Source organism: Palaemon carinicauda, chromosome 22 (genome assembly GCF_036898095.1).
Source record: "Palaemon carinicauda isolate YSFRI2023 chromosome 22, ASM3689809v2, whole genome shotgun sequence".
Taxonomy (NCBI): domain Eukaryota; kingdom Metazoa; phylum Arthropoda; class Malacostraca; order Decapoda; family Palaemonidae; genus Palaemon; species Palaemon carinicauda.
In genome coordinates this window covers 52851588-52874772 of record NC_090746.1, presented here as the reverse complement: position 1 = coordinate 52874772, position 23185 = coordinate 52851588, and the positions used below count along the sequence as shown (strand labels likewise).

Genomic DNA, 23185 nt, shown 5'->3' with positions numbered 1-23185 from the left:
GTAGGGGTGGAAAACGATATTGTTTTGTTTACAGGCAAAAGAGTATATGAGATACATCTGGGGAAGAATTTATAAAGGTCACACACTCAGACACACACACACACACACACACACACACATATATATATATATATATATATATATATATATATATATATATATATATATATATATATATATACACATGTATAGGCATGCGTGTTGTAACATTATCCAAATTCAAGTGATTATGGTATGATATTGAGACTTATTGCCTTGTTGATTGATTGATTGATTTAAGTTTTCAGGCATGCTGACATTGCCTTGTTGATAAATCATTGAAGCCACTATTACATTTGTTTTATCCATGGTTTCAACTTGGGAAAAACTAGCGAAGGCAGTGAGAATATCATCACAGGATGTTGGAAATCTGCCTCTAATTCTTTGTTGAAGGACAGCATGTGGCCTTTCTCCTTACGAGGATGTGAGATCCTTGTTTATTCATCTCTCTTTCTCTCTCTCTCTCTCTCTCTCTCTCTCTCTCTCTCTCTCTCTCTCTCTCTCTCTCTCTCTCTCTCTCTCATGGGTGGGAGGTTTTGGCCAATGTCACACCTACTCCCAACCCCATCGTATAATTCAAATTTTGGTCAATGTACGATGGTTTATCATAAGTAATATATATATATATATATATATATATATATATATATATATATATATATATATATATATATATATATATATATATGTATGTATGTGTGTGTATGCGTGAATGTTTTGTGTGGTTGTGTGAGAGAGAGAGAGAGAGAGAGAGAGAGAGAGAGAGAGAGAGAGAGAGAGAGAGAGAGAGAGAGAGAGAGAGAGTACCGGTTGTAACCTTCAATGCTAAATTTTGTACACTCGTATTATTTTCCTTGTTCAGCTCCAGTGTGTTCTAGAGATAGCAATCACTGTATGGGCTCTTTCCTCTTGCTTTTCATGAATTTTTTTTAATGGGAAGGCATCACTGGTTATCCTTTTCTGCCTTGTCATGAACATTTATATTTATTTAATTTCAAGGAATTTTTTTCATATGAAGTAACTGCATATAGTATCTTTCGAAGTAAAATTTATTAACTGTTGCAAATTAAAAGTATAAAAGTTTTAAACGTCAATATTTAGACTTCCATTCTTTCATGTTGAAAAGCATAGGCTAAGAGTTATACTTAAACTGAGGTTGGGGGGGGGGGGGGGGGGGAAATATCTTGGATTTACACTCATGAACCATTATCAAGAGACAGGTTTGAAGAATAGCTTTCATGCATCAGTCGATGTAATATACGCTGATGTGTACTTACACATTTTATATATATATATATATATATATATATATATATATATATATATATATATATGTATATATATATATATATATATATATATATATATATATATATATCGATATCTAGTTAATGTATTTTTACATAATAATTGAGTCTAAACAGATGTTTCCAAGAAATGTGTAAGTCTCTCTCTCTCTCTCTCTCTCTCTCTCTCTCTCTCTCTCTCTCATCATGTCATGAATTCAGAAGGCGTGTTGTTGGTATGTGCTCTGTACTCTAATAGGTGTAATAGCTGACAGTTAGGTTCAAGACAATGTATCTCCTGATCCATTTGTTTGATTTGTCAACATTGTTATTACTTGAATGTTCTTGCTATTATGATCATGATATTTCTAAACCATGTCGGGATATTTAAAACTAATTTATATAGGGAGTAATAAGAATAATCCCTGATGTCCGTGTACGCATTTATATTTAAGAATCATTCAATTAATTTCTGTAGTTTTTCATCAAAATGCTTTTAAATTTTTAAACGATTATTTTCAGTTTTTCGTTTGCTGAAAAGTAATTGCTGACATGATATATTTTTCAAGCCAAAGTGTTTTAAGATATTTTAGACAAATTTTGTTTCCATCTTAAACGCATAGAAATAATTTTCAATGTCATTATCCATATTTAATTTGGTTAACAAACCGGAAGCATAATATATAAAATTCAGGACCAGTTACTCGAACCATCAATGAACTCCCGGGAAAAACCTGTTATGTTAAATAGTTACTTGTCCGCAAACTCTTGTGTAATTGCAGGTACATAAAGCCAGTGCGTTCGTTTTTCGTAGGCCACATGTGCCAGAAAAAAACCCACAAATAGACTTTTTTTCTTCTTTTTTTAGCGTATAGAAAGGTTTGTGATGGCGTTTCAACAAGAGGTACTGGAAAATAGAGGCTGCTGATTAATTTACTCATAAATTTGTAATACCTATAACTGCTTTTCATTGCGAAACAAAGCAGCACAGAAACTTTGCTAGTGAGAGTCATTATTGTTCAAGAATTCTGGAAAAATAGAACAATGACATTAACGACGAACTAGTAACACAAAAAAACATACCGTCCAAGGTTGCGGTAGAAATTGTTAGCATTAATTTAGATGCATCATTTAAATAATTTTTGTTTAAAGTAAATGAAATATAAAGCTGGAATAAATTAGCGCTATTTTAAGGTGATTATTGGAAATCTTATGTAATAATTATCTAGAAACTGACTGTGTTAGTAAATGCTGAGCATTATAGAGCTCACTTTTTAACGATGATGAAAAAAACTTTCGTTAAATTCTTTTCAGTAAAAAAATAAACCATGTAACCAAAGATGCTCTTTGCAACGACACCTGTGGGAATTTGTGTATTTCAGAGAAAAAAAAAAAAACGTTGAAATTTTATGGGCAGTATCAAACAAAGAATAAAATTTCCATAGTTACCTTTGTAGATATTCAAGCTATATATATGTGTATATATATCTATATCTATATCTATATCTATCTATCTATCTATCTATCTATATATATATATATATATGTATATATATATACATACATATATATATATATATATATATATATATATATATATATATATATATATATATATACGGGAAAACATTCGTTGAAACATGTTGCAATGCGTTATGGTCTCGGTTGCCAAAGTCTCATTGCATGTAACATAAAGGCGGGGTTTTCCGTCCCTAAATAACTGCGCTAGACAGAACAAGATTTCAAGAGCCAGAATTAAACTTTTACGACATCGACAGAATTAGGAGCAATGATTGGTATGTTTTCCATTTTATCGTAAGGTTTAGGATGAGCCACGTTTAGTCTTATTGCCAGCAGTCTGTTGCACAAAATATACAGTGATGCCTACTTTATGCATAATTCTGGTAGTATGTAGCCTATAACGTTCGGTGACCTATTTTTATCTCACCCAATGGGTTTTTCCATAAAATATGAAATGTTTATAATCAGCTAAAACTTCGAAAAATTATAATTATTTACCTATATAGCATAATTTTAGAATCTCGAATATTACTTTGCTAAATAGTAGGCAACACGTTATCTAGTTTTAGAATGTTATGGGGGTTTATATGTATATATATATATATATATATATATATATATATATATATATATATATATATGTATATTTATATATATATACATATACAGTATATATATATATATATACTGTATATATATATATATATATATATATATATATATATATATATATATATATATATATATATTCCTTTCCTCACTGGGGTATTTTTCTCTATTGGAGCCCTTGGGCTTATAGCATCTTGCTTTTCCAACTAGGGTTGTAGCTTGGCTAGTAATAATAATAATATATATATATATATATATATATATAATGTATATATATATATATATATATATATATATATATATATATATATATATATATATAAATAGATTAATGGATAGATAATGTATATATGTACATGTCTGTGCACGTGCACATATGCGAGGGCAGTGTGAGTGAGTATTTTCTTTCCTAATTCAATCTTAACCGCTAAGAAATCCAAATGTCATCAAAGTCACGTGTAAAAACACGTCATGGCTGTTCACGTGGGCAGGTCTATGGAGTACGAGTACTTATGAGGGTCCCCTATTCATAGGTTCTTGAACTGGTTTATGTAGGGGATTTGTGTGGTTCATTCAAATACTGCAAATGGTGTTTAGTGTTGCGGATAAATTGCTGGTTTTTATGAATTACGAGCATGAAATGGAACGTGACTTCTCGGTTTTGCCATGACAATGTAAAATTTTGAAAAAGAATATACGTTGTAGTTTTTTTTTTTCTGTGAGGATTGTGTATTATCTTCTACCTAGATGCATAGTGCTTATCTATGTTTTTTTTAATGAATAAATTTTAGGGAATAAGTATTGAGATATCTTTTGTCTCTATATGTATTCTTTTGCACTAGGTTTAAGGGTCGATAATCTCATTACAGTTTTATTTCATGTTCTGTACAATTTGTAGCTACATTTTTCGTACTAAGAAAATCTCTCTCTCTCTCTCTCTCTCTCTCTCTCTCTCTCTCTCTCTCTCTCTCTCTCGTGTTGCGCATCCCCTGCCGGCTTGGTCCAATGTTTATGAGCGCAATACGCTAAAGAACCCGCACACAAAAACTCATCAATTGTTATATCCCGTTTGTGTTGTGGTGAGAAAATGGATACTGAACTCTGCGTTATATGTTTTTGTAGCTTTAAGGAGACATTCTCCCAATGGAATAAAAAGAAAAAGTATTTCACTCCATATTTCGAAACATTTTCCTAAATTATTATACAGCATACGGTAACGACATAACATAGGTCTGGAGAAGTACATTTATTATAAAAAGATAATGAATTTTGGAAAAGAATATAAACTTCAAGCGAATGTGGTACCTTGGTTGGATGACCTCATATTCAATCTTATTTTATTTTATGCCCCTAAAGCCATTTCTAAATATTTTTTTATTATGTTATAAATCTTCGGGGTCATTATTTTGTATTTTCTTTATTTGTTCATCCTATAAATACACGTATGAGTATGTTTCACACACACACACACACACACACACATATATATATATATATATATATATATATATATATATATATATATATATATATATATATATATGTATACAGTATATGGACATATAGATACTTGACTATGTTACATATTCGTACGTAACTAAGTTATACATTTCATTACTTCAAGCTTTACAGTATTTTTTTTTTCAAGATAAGATTTTGGTTTTGGGCATAAGTTTATCAATTATTGTTGACACTATTTTTTCCAAATTGTTTTAGACATACCATACAGTGCCAAGGGTTGTTTTGTTTATTGACAATGGACGCTAAAATCACTGCGTTAAGAACATGAGATTTTTATTTTTGGTAATTTTCCTAAAGATAAAGAAACCAAGTATTGTACGTGTGTGGAATTTGCAAATTTCTCTTTTATTTATACCAAATCTTGCCTGTAAGCTAATGACATGTTTGTCAATTTAGCCCTATTCTATTTTTTAGTCTTTCAACCGGATCTTTTTTTTCAAGCCAACGTGGAGATTGCACGACAGGAAATATTATACACACCTTTTTTCCCATTTCATCAGATATATTTTTTCTTTTTTTCTTCTTCGTTACTTAAGACTAGCAGATACAGACCTGTCACTAACATTAAATCCTACTTAAGATACATGAACAATGTCAAGGGAATTGAATGAAAATTGTGAAAGATATATACAGTATAATATAGATGACAGATACACTTTTCTTTTCTATAGTATAGGCGTAGCATGTATTACAACTTTTAAATCGATCACTTACCCAATCAGTTCAATAGCAAATCGGCTTTTTCAATAAGCGATCGGATTTGATTTACAGTACATACATACATTGTTCTTAATGTGGGTGTATTGCTATCTCCAATCGTACTCATGTATGAGTACATATATATATATATATATATATATATATATATATATATATATATATATATATATATATATATATATATATATATATATATATATATATGTATGTATGTATGTATATCTATCTATCTATCTATCTATCTATCTATATATATATATATATATATATGTGTGTATATATATATATATATATATACTGTATATATTATATAACAGTATATGTGTCTACTCTTCTTTATATAGAGGTTATGATGTGCCATTTATAAATAACTAGATCTGATGTTCTGATTACAAGTGTAAAGACGTATTCAACGTGAAAACGAAAAGGCATGTCTGGAGAGGAAGGGTCGGGGAAAGAGAGAGCGAAAACAGTATATATACAGAAACAAGACGAGAAGAAGTATGAAACTGAAAATTGAAGGAAGAGATGTAATGTCTGTCATATAAGAATAATTAAAGCTGAAATGATCGATGCCAGCGAGAGAGAGAGAGAGAGAGAGAGAGAGAGAGAGAGAGAGAGAGAGAGAGAGAGAGAGAGAGAGAGCTAGGAAAAGATATTGCTTGTCCCACCTTGTATAATGAGTAAGGTATTTTGATTATTTCAGAAAGTATTTTAATTGAGGAATACCATAAAATAAGTTTTGCATATGACGTATTCATTAGCAGTCTTTAATTATATTCATAAAAATGAATAACCCGCATAAAAAATACATAAATAAAAATACACAAAAAAAGAAAGAAAATGCAGATTGCTGACAATGATTTTGATAGATAAATTTTTATTTCATTCACATATAATTGAATTATTTTTTATGTATAATTTGTAAAAAAAGAATTGATTTCAATTTTATGTATGACTTATAAAAGTAAAATATGTAATCGCATCGATTTGATATATTGATTCATTAATGAAAATCATTAAGGCGAGGGAAAAAGGGATTTTGTTTTAACGTAAGCTATAAAAATGAGCGATATTTTAATCACTATCTTATTTTGAAATTATTAATTAAACCCGATTTTATGTAGAAGAATAAGATCCAAAAAGACACTCATTTTCAGAAGATAACAGGCGTAATTAAATTTATCTTATTTATTATACTTTTGTAAGACATCATCATTATCATCAGCCGTTGCTAGTCCACTGCAGGACGAGAGTCTCAGTTATATCCTTCCACGCGTCTGTTTATGATCTTTCTATGCCAGTCTTCACCCGCAAATTTTCTCAGCTCGTTAATCCATCTTCGTCTTTTCCTTCCCCTGCTTCGTTTTCAACCTCGAAATACCCATTGTGTTATTACATCACGTTAATTAGATACGTAAAATCTACGCATTGGTGATACAGTGAAAAAATTACTTTGTTTTTTATTGAATTTTCTTATTTTATGGTACTTCCTATTTTTCTTACACACGTAGAATGTCATTATGAATCTATTTTTGGCATATCTTCACAAAGGCAGTGAATACCACAATAGCATTGTTGAAAAAAGGCGTAGATGAATAGATATCCACTCGTTACCATCATTACTTATAATGAAATTCTTATCAACTTTGTAATAAGAAATATGTAGTCACTTTTACGATAGTAGCCATAATAATTAGGATTATGATGCTAATACGTCTTATGATGCCTTGTATAACAGTTCCTTATAGTCACTAAAATGAAAACCCCGTCTGGAATTTTGGTAAGAATTTAGCAATGTACCTGAAGAACTTTTTTCGTGTTTTGAATTGTTTCGTTTAGCTGAAGGTTAACTAAGAAATCAAATGGTTTCCTTCATCGCTTATTCATTTGGTTGAAGAAATGTCATGACAGGTCCTCTTTCGACTGTTGAATCTGAAAGTAATCGTTAGTTTCGTCTGTTCTGTTAGTTAAGTAGATAACTGAAAATATTCAAAGTGGCTTGGAAGAATGCGTAACGAGAGAGAGAGAGAGAGAGAGAGAGAGAGAGAGAGAGAGAGAGAGAGAGAGAGAGAGAGATCAGGCACAAGGCAGAGGGTAGACAGCATGAGGTAATGGCCCTATATTTAGGCTAAGTGGCTGTGGTCCTCTTGCGCTCAGTGCCGTGGGGTGCCAGATGAACGACCTCCAAGTGTATACCGTCGCCCAACCTCCAACACAAGTGGCACTAGTCCCAAGCCACGTTCATAGGGATTTGCGATGATGCGCAGAAAACCTTATTTTAGCCGTTCTTTTAGATTATTTTCTGGTGAAATGGCACAATATTTTTATTTACTTTACATTTTACTTAAAGGGCTGCGTTTTCTGGTCCTGTACTGCAAGAGAACCCTACTCTCAACAGAAACTTTCATAATTCGTTTTATCGTATACATTCCAACGCATTCAGCATTTCACACGGCGTATTGCTCGTTTATTGTAAAATCCACATTATCAAAGCACTTACAAAACAATAGTAATGAACCTTTACTCTCATTGTTAATATATATATATATATATATATATATATATATATATATATATATATATATATATATGTATATATATATATATATATATATATATATATATATATATATATATATATATGTATATATATATATATATATATACTATATATATGATATCTATTATATATATATATATATATATATATATATAAATATATATATATATTATATAATATATATATATATATATATATGGCATTTTATGTATGAATCATACATAGCTACATATTTAAGGTAAATAGTACCCGTATTGCAGTTTTCAAAGAGCCACATTACTTCATTGCTTAATCACGACTGATGGAAATACTTCCCTCGCTCAATACAAGGGGCTTCCTGTTTGACACCACTACCTCCTGAACACAGCTTTGGTTGTCTGCATACTTCTGTGCATTTGTAGTGCAATTTCGAAGAAGTTTTACTTGCGCGTTGTAAATATGCATGTAAATATAACTTTGAAAATGTTATCGTATTTTTAATTAAAATCTTACGATGACGCACCAAAAAATGTTAGGCATAAAAATTAATCTCCTTTTCTCGTTTGAAGTCACAGAAATCATTCATAAGTCTCTCTCTCTCTCTCTCTCTCTCTCTCTCTCTCTCTCTGCTTACGTGGGCTGTTGCCCAACAGGAATTTTCTATCATTCTACATTCTCGAATGGACAATTTTAATGAGATATTCCTTGGTTCTTGGATATCCATAATGTTTATAGGAATAATATATATGAAAATATTTTCTTAAAAAACTCCGAAAAACTATATTCAGCGATGTTGTAAAAACATTATTAAAAACATAAACCTAGCTTCAATACTAACTTCCACATTATCAGCATTTTCAATCATATGGAAAATACCGAGGTATCTTAAGTTCCATTCTTATTTTCTAATGCTCTTGTACTATTAATATAACAATATGTCAAAACTCCCATCTACAGCATATGCTTTTTCTAAATTTTGGATTTATTTCTAGGCCACGTCACTTCGTATTTATCTAGGATTCTAGGGGATTAGTAAATTGGTTAAATATCGCGGCTATATATAAAATACATTTCTAGTTACATGATAGGAAAGCTCGTATACACTTTTTTTTTTTTTGTATCGATAGCCCATACAGTAGAGTATTCTTTATGTCAGACACCTGTTTGCCAATCAGCTGTATTTTCCATGCTATATTACTAGATATTTTCTAACTAGTTACATAATTTTTTTTTTTATTTAATTCTCTTCCTAAATTGTTTTTCTTTCTTTTACAGCCATGGCAAATAGCGAAAAACATGAATACGAAGCCACGATCTCTGCCACAGTCTCGGACAACGAAACCCCAACGACGATGACTACCCTCCCTAACGCGTCCGACGATGGTGCGCAGCGTCGTGCATCTGGAGAGACGATGATGATGTCGACGACGAAGGCACAGAGGATGGAAACGAAGGAGGATGAAGGAAAACAAAACAACAAGGAAAACAGGTGCAACAACCCGGTGCAAAAGGACAGTCCGGAAATTTCGGATAAAGGGTCGAAAAGTCCGCCGCTGCCCTTCCTCCGATTGCGCAGCTTTAGGCGCGAAGATTCGAGCAGCGACGGCGAACCCAAGACGCCCGAAAGCGCAGATGACAAGGGGGCCAAAAGTAGGCCCTTGTCTTTCATGAAAGTTCCTAAGTTGAAACGCGAAAAGTCCAACTCGGAAATATTGGAAAGAAAGAAGAAGCGCGTCAAGTTTTCTCCTAACGATAACGACGGAGACTTGTTGGTCGACACGCGGGTGTTCGAACCACAGTCCTTCAGTTGTACAGTTGCAGGAGACGACGCCGATAACGATGTGTCCTTCAAAATCAAGAAGCTCCTCAGAAGGAAGTCCAAAAGGAAACAGTCAAGTATAGAGACACAGACTGAAGGGGATAAGAAGAAGGAAATAGGAGACAAAGAGAAAAGACAATCAACAGATGATGAATCCATTAGTGATATACCTCCATCCTCTGCTGAACCAGATAGAAAAGTAATCCATGATAAAGATGGTGATGTATGTTTTCATGACATCAGCTCTCCAGACAAAGATGCTCTTGACATCCAAGTTAGTGCCTCAGACAATCTCCAAGTTATGAACGAGCAGCATTCCTCAGGTACAGCACTTGATGGTGCTAAAATAGTCGTCCAAGAAGCAGTAGTGCCATATTCGTTAGACCAAAGAGAAAGCCAAGTCAGCACGTCTCAAAGTGCATGCATCTCACCTGAAAAAGCTCTGTTACAAGAGGAGCAAGAACTTGAAATAAGTAGCAGCAAAAATGCTCAAGAAAATGGCCAAGTTCCTAATGAAAATGACCTGTCTACTTCTTTCGAGGATGACTCAACCTCCTCTACCTCCCAGGGGTCTGTCAAGAGGGAAGGAACTTTTACCCTTGATGGTCCCCCTCCAGCCAAAATCACGAGGTCATCTTGTGACGTTGCTGAAGACACTGCCGTGCCTCTTAGTAACACTCCCCCTAGAGAGTCTATTATGGAACCCCTTCACTTCTTTGTAGATCTGAGTGGAAGTGAAGGAAAAGTGGGAAGTCCTGAAAACAAAAACAAGGAAGTGGTGAGTAAAATGTCCAAGAATTCTCAGCCCATAAAATCCGTTAGAATTGTAGAGCCAGAATCCAAAAAGCAAGAAGAATCTAGTTCTACTGTGAAGGCTCTGAAGAACACTGCAAAAAAGACCTTTGCTTGTGCCTGGAGAACAGCACTCAAGTCACCTGAGTTACCAGAAAAGGCACCAAACACTGCATTAAAGCCAGCAGTGGCCAGGCCAAGAACTCCATCAAGACCAGGGTCAATATCACCAAGATCTTCTCCAACAAAGTCAGACACTCTTCACAGATCATCTCCAACAAAGCAAGAATCCACAAATAGATCATCACCGGCAAAGGACAAGCCGACCAAAGTAAATCTGCAACGTAAATTAAGTGATTCTAAACTAAAGAGTGTTCCACTGGAGAAGATGCCAGAGCCAAAAAGTCCCAAGGAATCCCTTAGACTAAGTCGCCCCTTGAAAAGGATGCCCCATCAACACCCAGACTCCCCTAGGACCCCTCCAGAAAGGACCTCCGTGTGGGCTGGGGTTTCCCTTCCATCCTTCAAAAGAGAGGGGACATTTACCAAAAAGTATGACTCTGAAAGGGATAGGTTGCAGGCAGAGTGTAATAGGCTTAACGTCGAAAAGGAAAGGTATGTTAACAGAGCAGTACCCAATATAAGATAGTTTACTATTACTTAGCAAACCAATTGTCAGTTATTAAATTGAGAATCAATATAAGATAGTTTCCAATCACTTAGCAAACTAATTGTCAGCAATTAACTTCAGAACTAAAAGGCAAATCATTTTTTCCTGGTTTCATGAGCAGCATTTGGGTTAGTTAGCAAGAGAACGTAGGTTATGGAAATGTGTTTTTATTTGATATAATTTAACTGCACTTATTTTAATGAACTATAATTTATTCCCATGTGGATACAAATTTGAGTCATTTATATGGGGTTACTCCTAGTCTTGTTTTCTCTACGACCAGGCAATCAAAGGAAATGGGTTTGATTGCATTATTCCTGTAGTTGCTAAGTAACCACTGTGCATACAGCGTAGGACGTGTAGTGTGCACATGATATACTCTCCACAACACTCTTGGTTGTGAAGTTAAGAGGACGTACCTCACTTCCTTTCTGATCATATATCCGCACCTGCCCTCGATACCCTTATAGTGCTTAGTGGTTATACCTTTTGTGTCTTTAATATTCACTGTCACTTGCATATCTATCATTATTTGTGAGTTACGATTGAGTGCCTTATAACTAGTGAGTCAAACACTATTTGTTCATGCATCGGCCAGGATGGGTATCCATGTGGTACCTTCATGAGCCGGGTTGAGGTTGATTCACACCGTTTGTTCCTCTTGCCATACTTTGAGATGTTCAGGGAAATCCCCATGTGAGCACTGTAGGGAGTGGCTGTCTTCCCAGTGGGAGAGATATTCTCATTACTAGAATTGGTGTAAGCAAGATTGTTCTCCTTCTTCATCTTCTGCCAGCAGTGGCAAGAAACAAAAGGTCGTTTCTGCGGCGAACATTATCCCCCAACCAGGTCTGTTTCAGGAACCCATTAAGGGTCCAGTCAGTTATGAAGACAGCCATCAATATTTTGTTGATGTTTTATCACCTAGTATTGATAATGTACAGTATGAGCTTGAGCCAGTTCTTGTAGCAGATCCTTTGACTACAACCGCTGTGCTCCCTGAGCCAGATCCAATATCAGTACCATCAGTCCCTGATTACCCTGTTATGCTTAGATCTTTCTCCCCCTCTATGAGCGTGTTAAGTGGAGAACCTTACAAGTCAGAGTATAAAGATAAGATCTTTCTGCTCTTGGAAGTATCTCCAATCTAAGTCTTGAAAGGTTCCCTGCGTTCAAGTTCGCAGAACCTTAGAGTTGAGCCTGCCATTTCCCCTCATACTGAAGCAGCCTTATTGTAAGTCCCTTATTACCGGTCTCCAGCTTGTACAAATGATCAAGGCTTCCCTCGTATGCCCAGGGGTCCTCAGCATCGATCTCCTCTAGAGAGTTCCCTAGGTGCGATACAATTGTCATCACTTTATTGAGAGGATGGTCGGACCGCTTCGGCTGTGTCCATCCCTCAAGACTTGGTAACGCCAAGCTTCTCTAAACAATTACCTCCTTCTAAGTGTAATATTACTGTGTTTAAGCATGATGATGTCACTTTATGTGCCGCTATCCCTGCGCATGGGTTGTCACTTCCAAACATCATGACATCATGAAATGTGCCACCATCCTAAGGCGTGAAATTATTCCTCTGTAATATAACAGTGCTATTGCACGACATGTTTCTGCTAGAACCTCTCAAGCTAGTTTATGATCAACCCGCCACATGGGTCATTGTAGGTCGATACCTCATTATTTTAAAGTTCTGGATCTTTATAAGCATCCTGTTAGGACTCTTGATATCAAATCTTTGATTTTTCTAATAGCAAACCCATTAATTTTCATGATCAGCCACACACCAGCTCTTGGCCTAATGTTTGTGATGCTTCACATGTCATGCATTCTAACGGAACAGAACTTTGTTTCAATAATTCTTTTCAGGTGCAGAAATTGGATAAGGCGAGAAACATTGCCCACCCTTCTCATGAATTACACCTCCATCTGATACAGATGAGGTTACATTCGTTAGACGTCATAGGCCCATTTGTAGGCGCTCAATATGGTAGCTCCATGAGAATTCTTTCTCCTTGTAGACTGAGTTCAGAGAGAATCTTCAATTCTTCTGCCTCACACTCTATTGCTAGAGCCGAATGCTCTTATAATGGTAGTGAGCTGGACTCCTTTTTTGTTCCTTCTCTTCTCCTCACAATTTATTAAGATTATGAGCCTTATCTCTCCTTTAGATGGATTGGATGAGCCCCCACACCCAAACCGCTAACAGATTGTGCACAGTTGATTTAATCTTCCCACAATCTTAAAGCCCCAGAACACAAGTTTTATTTAAGGCTTTCTAACCAAACTAAAGATACTTTAGATATACTTAATAGTCAAATCTCAGCATCTGAAAAATCCCTTAAGGCCAGCAGGTCCTCAAAGCTACAGACCTTAGCTCTTTTATGTCAGAGAAGATTTTATGTACACTGGCGCCTTTCAGAGGCCATTCCCTATTGACGTTGATGCTGCTAATCTTGTACCATCTGTTCCATTTGATGAGTTGTTCAACCTCCCCTCCATCTTTTCAGGTTCCGAAATGGTGAACATGAAGGTAGCAGTTATGTCTGTAATCCAAGCTTGCTCATGGCTAGACCACTGTTCTGGAGCAGTATCTCGCTTTGCAATGTGACAGGAAGCTTAAGGGAAGAACGTGCCCTTATGCAATTTGAGGAATTATCTTGATCTGGGACTAAATGTATCCAAAGAAGCATGTTGCTGTCTTAGGCAAATGCTCCAGACAGCTGTCTCCCAGGAACACGTTTGCTCTGAGAAACTCGGACTTATTGAGTTCCCCTTTTTTATTCCCTTCCTGAGAAGTAGCTATGGCCATAGAGAAGGTTGAGAGGTTAGGACAAGCTCCTATGATAAGAAGGGGAGTGGCACCAAGGTTTCCTGCCCTCCAGCAACAGCTGAGGAACTCACCTTTTAAGCCACTTTCGCAGTTGAGACAACTTCTACTTCCAACAGATTCAGAACAGCCCGAGAGCTAAGTACCCAAACCTACCTTTCGTCGCACAGGATCGGACAGGACATCCTTCCAGACGAAGAGGACGTGGTTGTAGAGGCCCCTGTTAGGGAGGGCTATTGCTCCGGCTTACTACCAGTGGGGTTATGCCTACAAAACTTTTGACTAAGGTGGCAGGACTTGGGCGCCGACCCTTGGACGGTAGAAGTCCTCCATTCAGGATATCAAGTCTCTTTCAGACTACCTCTGACCAAGATTCTGACAATCTACCAATTTTATACAAAAGGCTCAGTAAAAAAGCTCCTCTTATTAGAGGCAGTATCCAAATTGTTGGCCCAAGGAGCCGTGGAAGAAGTCTTAAGTGACACTTCAGTGAGGCGTAGGAAAGACAACTCCCTGGTAACAACTTGTGGTTTCCAAAATAAGAAAGCACATTCTCGCTCCTGTCATGCCACCTGGTAGTAGAAATACTCATGTAATGTCAGACCCGAACATCCTCCCTCTCGATAATGTTATTCTCGAATGGAGAGCAGAAGGGCCTTTGCGTCTTCTAGCGACAATGAGACTCGTGACCTTGTAAGGTTTGAGATCTTGTAGCATAACCTCTCAACTGAGGTTTACTAACTCCTTATGCATATTAATCAGGCCTAGACCAAAAACTACAGTAGTAGGCAATACTTCTTTATTATCCATGAGACAGTGTGGACTCTTACATTCGTACACTGCTTCATCTGATTCGTCAGACTGAAGAAAATCTGAACATCCAAGGGAGCCAGAATAACGCTAGTATCTTCAAAGAAGACAACAGAGGAGTGGTACCCAGACCTGCTGGAGCTTCTCATGGAAGCCCCGAGAAAACCTCCAGAAGGACTAAAACCTAATAGGTCAACCACATTTAGGAAAAGTTCAAAATAGCACTGCATTGTTTGCCACGTCACGGTGGGAGACTAGTTTGCTACTCTTCCGAAAGAAGGGAATTTGAGCCCAACTGTGAAACAACTGTCCAGATGTTTCCAAAAATTTTCGCAATAGTCTATCAGGCCAAATGGACCCTTTAGTGATCGGGGTTATATGAGAGATGTTGTGTCTCTCAAGGCCACTTTCCCCTGAATATGTGCTATTTGATGATCCTGAGGAACGAATTCTTTTTCAGTCAAGGTGGCATAAGACTACCACTTGAACCAAGTTTTCAAACTGAAAGAGCTTGGCCTACTCTCTTTCGGAGAACTCTTGGCTCATTATTATTATTATTATTATTATTATTATTACTTGCTAAACTACACCCTTAGTTAGAAAAGCAAGATGCTATAAGCACAGGGACCCCAACAGGGAAAATAGCCCAGTGAGGAAAGGAAACAAGGAAAAATAAAAGATATTTTAAGAACAGTAACCACACCAAAATAAATATTTCTTATATAAACTAAAAAATCTTTAACTAAACAGGAGGAAGAGAAATTAGATAGAAAATTGTGCCAGAGTGTACCTCAAGCAAGAGAACTATAACCCATGACAGTGGAAGGCCATGATACAGAGGCTATGGCACTACCCAAGATTAGAGAACAAAGGTTTGATTTTGGAATGTCCTTCTCCTAGAAAAGCTTCTTACCATAGCTAAATAGTCTCTCCTACCCTTACCAAGAGGAAACTAGCCACTAAAAAATTACAGTGCTATAGTTAACCCCTTTATTGAAGAAGAATTGTTTGGTAATCTCAGTGTTGTCAGGTGTATGAGGAGAGAGGAGGATGTGGAAAGAATAGGCCAGACTATTCGGTGTATGTGTAGGCAAAGGGAAAGTGAACCGTAACTAGAGAGAGGGATCCATTGTACTGTCTGGCCAGTCAAAGGACCCCATAACTCTCTAGCGGTAGTATCTCAATGGGTGGCTGGTGCCCTGGTTTTAAGGGGCAGGCTTCCCCCCCCCCTGAGAACAAACCCCTCCCCCTCTTCGAATATGGAAATAGGTGCTCAAGTCTTTGAAGAAAGTCCCGGCACAATCCCATGCATGAACCCTAAGGCAGGGATCTTTCCTTAATGGCTGCCTCCTTCCTAGCCTTACCTTCAGCTAAGGAAAATAAGCAAAATACATGGTCTTTATTATCTTGTGTCCCATTCCAGAGGGTACAAAGAATATTTGTATCCTTTGCTCTCGAGTTTGTGACTAGAACCCAGATTCCGTGGAATATCATTTGGACCTCTTCACGATCTTGTCTCTCAAGGAGACCACTGATTCCAGGTGTTATTTTACTCTGTCCAATGAGATCATTTCGAAAATTTCAGAAATGAACAACCGATCGTAGGCCAAAAATATTTCAATCTGAGCATGAACCAGAGGAAGTTTTCGAAAATGCAACTTACTGGTTGGGAAATATATCCTGAGAATTTACAAAATTTTAGGAGAAGTTTCGCCCCCTCGATCACATGATATCCATGGTCTTGCTGCAATCCTAGCATTCTACAGAAACCACTTGGAACTTCTTACGGAAGTTCCAGGAGAACTTCCAGAATGGCTAAACCTGTTACAGCAGCCACACATTAGAAAGTTCCACGATGTAGTGCATTGTGTGACACTTCATAGCTGGAGACTATCTAGCATCTCTTCCAAAAGAGACTAAATGCAAAACAACTTTCCGGATATCTCTGAAAGTCGTCCGCAGCAGTATACCAGGCTAAGTGGAAAATCTTCTGTGATTGGTGTCTTAGGGGGAATATTGCTCCAATCAAGGGTATTATTCTCCTGATTGCAGACCTTTTGGTGTTCCTGAAGAACAAGAAATCCTTTACAGTCCCTGCGGTAAAAGGCTACCGCTCGTCTTGAGTCAGGTGTTCAAACTAAAATGGCTTGACCTCTCTATGTCATGGAAACTCTAAACTCTCATTAAGAGTTTTGAGCAGTCTTGTTCTCTTTGAGAACTCAAACCCCCTACCTTGGATGTGACAAAGGTTCTAAAGGCCTTAAGCTAAGCCCCCTTCAAGTCTTAGGCAGGAACTTCATCTTAAAGACCCTCTTCCTCCTTGCTTTAGCTTCAGCCAAGAGATTAAGCAAATTACATGGTCTATCTTATAATTACGTCCCATTCCAGAGGATAGGAAGAACTATTTTCATCTTTTGTTCCCGAAATTGTGGCCAAAACCCAGAATTCAGTTGAAAACTATATCAGATCTGACTCTTTCACAAACTTGCCTCTCAAAGAGGTAGCATATTATTTTGTCCCGTAAGAGCAAAGTATAAATATCTGAAATAAACGCAGTATCTTAGGCCTAAAATCTCCAATTTGTTTGTGAGCACTGGCTGGTCCAAAAAGAAAGTATCCAGAAACACTATCTGATTTTGGTTGATAGAAACATCATGAGAGCTCATAAGTCCTCAGGGAAAGTGTCGCCAGGGACACCCCTCAAGCATAGGATATACTCGGGCTTGCCGCAACCTTAATGCTTCGCAAAAACCACTTTGTAGCTCAAGTCCTCAAAACTGGTGTAGGGAACAGACAGATCACTTTTATGGATTGTTATCTTAAAGATTGTACACACAGATCTTTAGACACCTCTTTAGGCCATATTGTTGCAGCACAACAAATAATCTAATTGTATGCTCTTATGGGACACGGAACGTTTATCTCAGGCATCAATTATTCTCTGTATTATAAAAGTATACCCTGGATATCAAGGTGGAGGGTGATCTTGATTAGACTTGAAGCCTTTACTTGGAATTTACCCTAATGCAAGTAAGAATGCCTTATTTTTTCCAGTAATGGATGACATATCGGATATATGTTTGTAACACTTGATGTTCACATGAATTCACCCCCCTGCAATGAATCATATCCTCTGGAATTGAACATATGGCCTTGCCTCTGTACGAATCGGCTACAGAGTTCATAGATTATTCACTTTTGATCTTTTGCTTTTACTTGATAGTAATTGTATCATTTGGAGAAGAAGAGCCTACCCCCTAATGGAGACTCCCCCCGCCCACCTAAGGAAAACTCCCCTATAAATGACTCAGAAGTTTATATCTACATAAGAATAAACTACAAATTTTAAAAACAATTTGCATTTTTCCCAGCTATAGAAACCTGAGTAGTTTATCAAAGATCCCGCTTCGACCGCCCTACAAGTCTTTGACCAGGAGAGATTGGAGAGTGTCCTGTGCAGGCGTCCTACGCCGAATGTGCAGTGGTTGCTTAGCAACTATAAGAATGACGCAATCAGACCCTTTTTATTTGATTGCCTGGTCGCAGAGAAAACGAGACTAAGGGTAACCCCATATAAATTACTCAGGTTTGTATAGCTAGGAAAAATACAATTAAAAACAAATTGTTGTGTTGCAACTTATGTCATTGGCTAATTAATGTTGTCCTTTCAATTTCTTCCCATAAAAACATGGTTGTATTGTATTTTTTGACTCAGTATTTGTAAAGTTATTCCAATAATATATACATCAGTTTATATTTTACTTTTCTTGTATATAGTTTGGCCATTTACTGGATATCTAGGGGTTTACATTAATTCCTAAACTTTTGCGCATATTTTATTTATCTTTATCCTAGAGGCTTTATGGTAAGTGACATATCAAGACTAATTTTATGCACTATATTTATGACCTAATTGATACAGGAGATACGAAGTTCTTTTCATTTTATATGTTCTGCACTTGACTAATTGGAAACGGTAATAATAGCATCAACAGTCCACTAAGGCGATTGATATAGTCAATGAAAAAACTGTAATTAATTTCTTTCCTAACCAGCAGGAAGCTGCTGTTCTCTTAATACACATCCAATGAAAATAACAATGAACTATTATTGATACTCCACTTGAGTATATTGTTGCTGGTGCTTCCAGACTTCAGAGCGAACTGAACGAGGCACGCGAAAGGCTGGACGACGAGGTAGCGGCTCGGAAAGCTCTCAAACGCAACAACGAAATGAGTCTCAGGCAACTCCGTGAGGACGAGATCAAGAGGAGTGAGCTGCTCATTGCAGATTTAAGGAACAGGTGAGGTCAAGAGTGTTAGGGGAAAATAATATATCACAGAGATTGTAAGGAAAAAAATATAAATAAATAGAAAGTAGAGCAATGGTAATATAGAAGACAGAGAAGCATTGGTAATATAGACTACTGTGGACTACTTATATGAATACGAGATCAAGGGGCAAGGGTGTTAGGAAGAAGTAGTATTTCCTAGAAGGAGGTGAGATGTGTAATAAAGACTACTCTGGATCACTTACAGGAATACAAGTTAGTCTAGAAATGAAAGAAAGTACAAGTTATTCTGTAAAAGAATATGGTGGATAATTTTAGATATTAAGAGGTAGGGTGTCTTAGACAATCATGGACAAGTAGATGAACTCAGATTGATTTGGAGAGTATTGTTAAGTACATCCGGACAATTTTATAAAATGTTGAATTGGTGGAAAATATGGATCAGTAGTTTAGAAAGAGAAAGGAACAGGGCTTATACTCAAGTACCAGTACTGTACTGCAGAGAATTCACAGAAGCTGATCACGCAAAACAGACATGTGTGTGTATGATATTTGGAAATGGTACTTTACATTTACACCTTATAGATGTTTTAGGATACTTATCTGCCCTACCGTGATTTAATGGGGAAATTTTAGATTAAGAAAAATAATTTGAAGTAGTATTATAAATAAAGTGAATAAATTTTTATAATAGTTGTCTTTCATAGTAACTGCCGGATAACAGGCTCTACTTGTAGCTGTTTATTGACTATATTAACTCCTGCTTTATGCCAGCACTGGCCTTTTGCCCAAAGTGTTTTAAGATGCTAAAGAACATCAAAGGCCTGGTATTGGTCCCTGTATTCGGCCCTCCCCAAACTTGGACAATTAATTTATTCGGTTTTAGTGACGATCTTTTTTTCTTCTGCTTACTATATTACTTTTGCTTAGTAACATCCACTTGTTTATAATTTTCTATTTACCACAGGGGATCTTTATTTTCTCATGTTCAGAATTCTCCTTTCTTGTGTAACTCATGAATTTATGAAAATGCACTGGCTTTTGACTCCATGGCGGAAACTATATTTTTGATAAAATTCAAGTATTCTTTTGAATTTGGATTATTTATTTTTATTTACGTGGAGTCATTTTTGAGTTCTAGCATTTATGATATCGCTCTTCCCGGTTTATTTTATACAATTATACAATTTTGTTGAAATCGGATTGCCTTCCTGCCCTTCAGTAATGCTTTTACATGCGTTCTACATTTTACCCCTGTCATTTATCAAACTACAGTAAGCATGACTAAATCCTACATTCTTTGAAAAAAGTTTTTCTGCTTATATTAATCCTGACTACTTTCAAGAACAGCTTGGAAACTATGCATGATGTAGCATGGCTTCGGTGAAACCATGTCAGTATACCATTATAAACATTTCTAACGTTTTAATAAGCTCATGTTTCTTTTCCTTAATATTAACATTGCTTTAAAGAAAGAAAAGCTTAATTTCTTCCTTTTGCGACTATCCTCTGCGACGGCAGACTCGAGGACGAGAAACGAAAGGCCTTGGCCCTCCAGCGGGAGTCCCTGATGAGGACTCACGAGTCCGAGCTCCTGAAGGTTGACAGGGGAAGGGACGAAGATCAAAGGAAGCTCCTGAGCGAGGCGAGACTAACCGAAGAGAAGCTCAAGGCTGAAATTAGGAGGGAGACCCACAGGTAGGGGGAGAGAAAGAGGGATTGCTGTGGGTAGGGATGTATACGGAGAGAGAGACTGGGAAGGGGGATGATGTGAACTGTGATGTATGTAATAGTAGAGAAAGCAAGAGAGTTTCCACCTGTGGTATAAACAGAAAGAAAGATTAGACTACACACACACACATAGAGAGAGAGAGAGAGAGAGAGAGAGAGAGAGAGAGAGATTTGAACAGTGATGTATAGTCACAGAAAATCAACTTTGATGTATACAATAAAAGAGAGAGAGAGAGAGAGAGAGAGAGAGAGAGAGAGAGAGAGAGAGAGAGAGAGAGAGAGAGAGAGAGAGAGAGCGCTAAACCATGAGATATATAATCGTAGAGATTTAAACACATGGGTGACTGAATTGAAAACAGATCTATAAAAAAGAAATATATATATATATATATATATATATATATATATATATATATATATATATATATATATAGAAAGTGGAGATGTGGTAGAAAGTTGTTAATTCAAGCAATGGTATGCAAAGTAGATCGATAGAAGAATGAACTAACGCATGTGTAAATCGAAAGCTCCCGTATACACCTTCCTATGTAACATTAATATATTCGATGTTTTTAACAATTCCTTTACCTTTATGTCGTGAGGATATGTTGTCTATGGGTACGGTTAATTCCTCACCAGTGTATCCAGTCGCCATGAACGAATGTTTTTGAACACCTGTGTAGATATATGCCACTGCTGATGACGTCGACCTTGGTGTTCTAAATAATTAACACCTGTTTGTGCGCCTGAAAAGGGGTTTGAAATTTTTTTCTTTTCTTAAGTATGTTCTGTACAAATGTTTCCTTTATCTAAATGGAAAACTTCATTTACCGATTTATATGATTTTGCTTTCCTTTTTTCCTGTGTAAAGTAGTGTGAAACGTCGTTCGAATACGAGTCTTATCTTTGGCTTCTATCTAACCTACTAATACTAACGCTGACGCTGCAGTTTTACCAGTTTAACTTAGCATTGTTTAACCTAACCAAATGTTTCTAGCAAGAACTCGAACACACTCGGGGACTTATCTGGACCCCATTGAGTAGCTTGGGGTTTGCGTTCCTTGCCATCAGGAATTTCTTGAGGATTCTTGAACTTTTTAGCTTAAATATCCTCAGACTAATTCTCTTAATTTTATTGTTGTAACAGCCTTACTGAGTGATGTGTTTCTGCCTTTTAAAGTAATGGATACAATAGCCTGAATCTTGTAACCTTTCAGACTTTTAAAAGGTATTGATCAGGCTTATTAATGTATCTTGAAAGCTCCATGAAAGGAATGACCTAAATCCTTTGATGCAGCTAGAACAACCTGAGTCATTATTGGATTCGGGATTAAGTATTGTTTTGTCAGTATAACATATTCGCATGCAAATTCTCAATAAATAAAACAACAGATTCGTATGTGAGTTATCAAAATTTCCATCAGTAATTTATGATACAGCTTGAGAAATCCGTTGGAAAACTAAGCGTTAAAAATTCTCCCTCATAAATGATTTTATAATTTTCCAGATTGGAACAGCAACAACAACAACAGGTACCCGCGAAGCAGTGTTGCCACACCAGTGAGAGAGAAGTCGAGAGGCTGAACCGCGATCTGTCAACTCTGCGGGATCACAAGAAGCGACTTGAAGAGTTTGTACAGGTGAGTACAACAGTACCTGTACCCGAAGGTGTATACAGAAGCTTTTATTGCGCTTTCATGTATACAGATATGTTGATTTTTATATTTTTTAATTTTTTTGATTGGTGAAGTTCATTTACATAGTAATAAATACAGGTCATTTTGACTATTACAATATAATTGGTTACTCTAACCATTAGCCTATACATTATATATAGTTAGATTATGAAGCTTATGTTTTTACTAAAGAGACCATTACACCATATTTTATTTCATATGTTAAGGAGTACAGTAATGAAATCCAAATACATTATGATTTCATACACAAATATTCAAGAGACGTGGCATTTCTTTTCCTAAAAGTTGTACAGATCTACTTGATTGAATA

At 36.3% G+C, this 23185-nt stretch overlaps 1 protein-coding gene across 1 annotated transcript in view; it reads left to right on the top strand.

Moving 5' to 3' along the window:
* Positions 1-23185, top strand: part of LOC137615884 (calponin homology domain-containing protein DDB_G0272472-like) — a 314596-nt gene that overhangs the window by 30834 nt on the left and 260577 nt on the right. Inside the window, exons 2-5 of the mRNA XM_068345571.1 lie at positions 9514-11464; positions 19307-19459; positions 20969-21145; positions 22686-22818. Of these exons, the coding sequence (XP_068201672.1) occupies positions 9516-11464; positions 19307-19459; positions 20969-21145; positions 22686-22818 (2412 nt within the window). The 5' untranslated portion in view covers positions 9514-9515. The remainder of the gene's footprint in view (positions 1-9513; positions 11465-19306; positions 19460-20968; positions 21146-22685; positions 22819-23185) is intronic.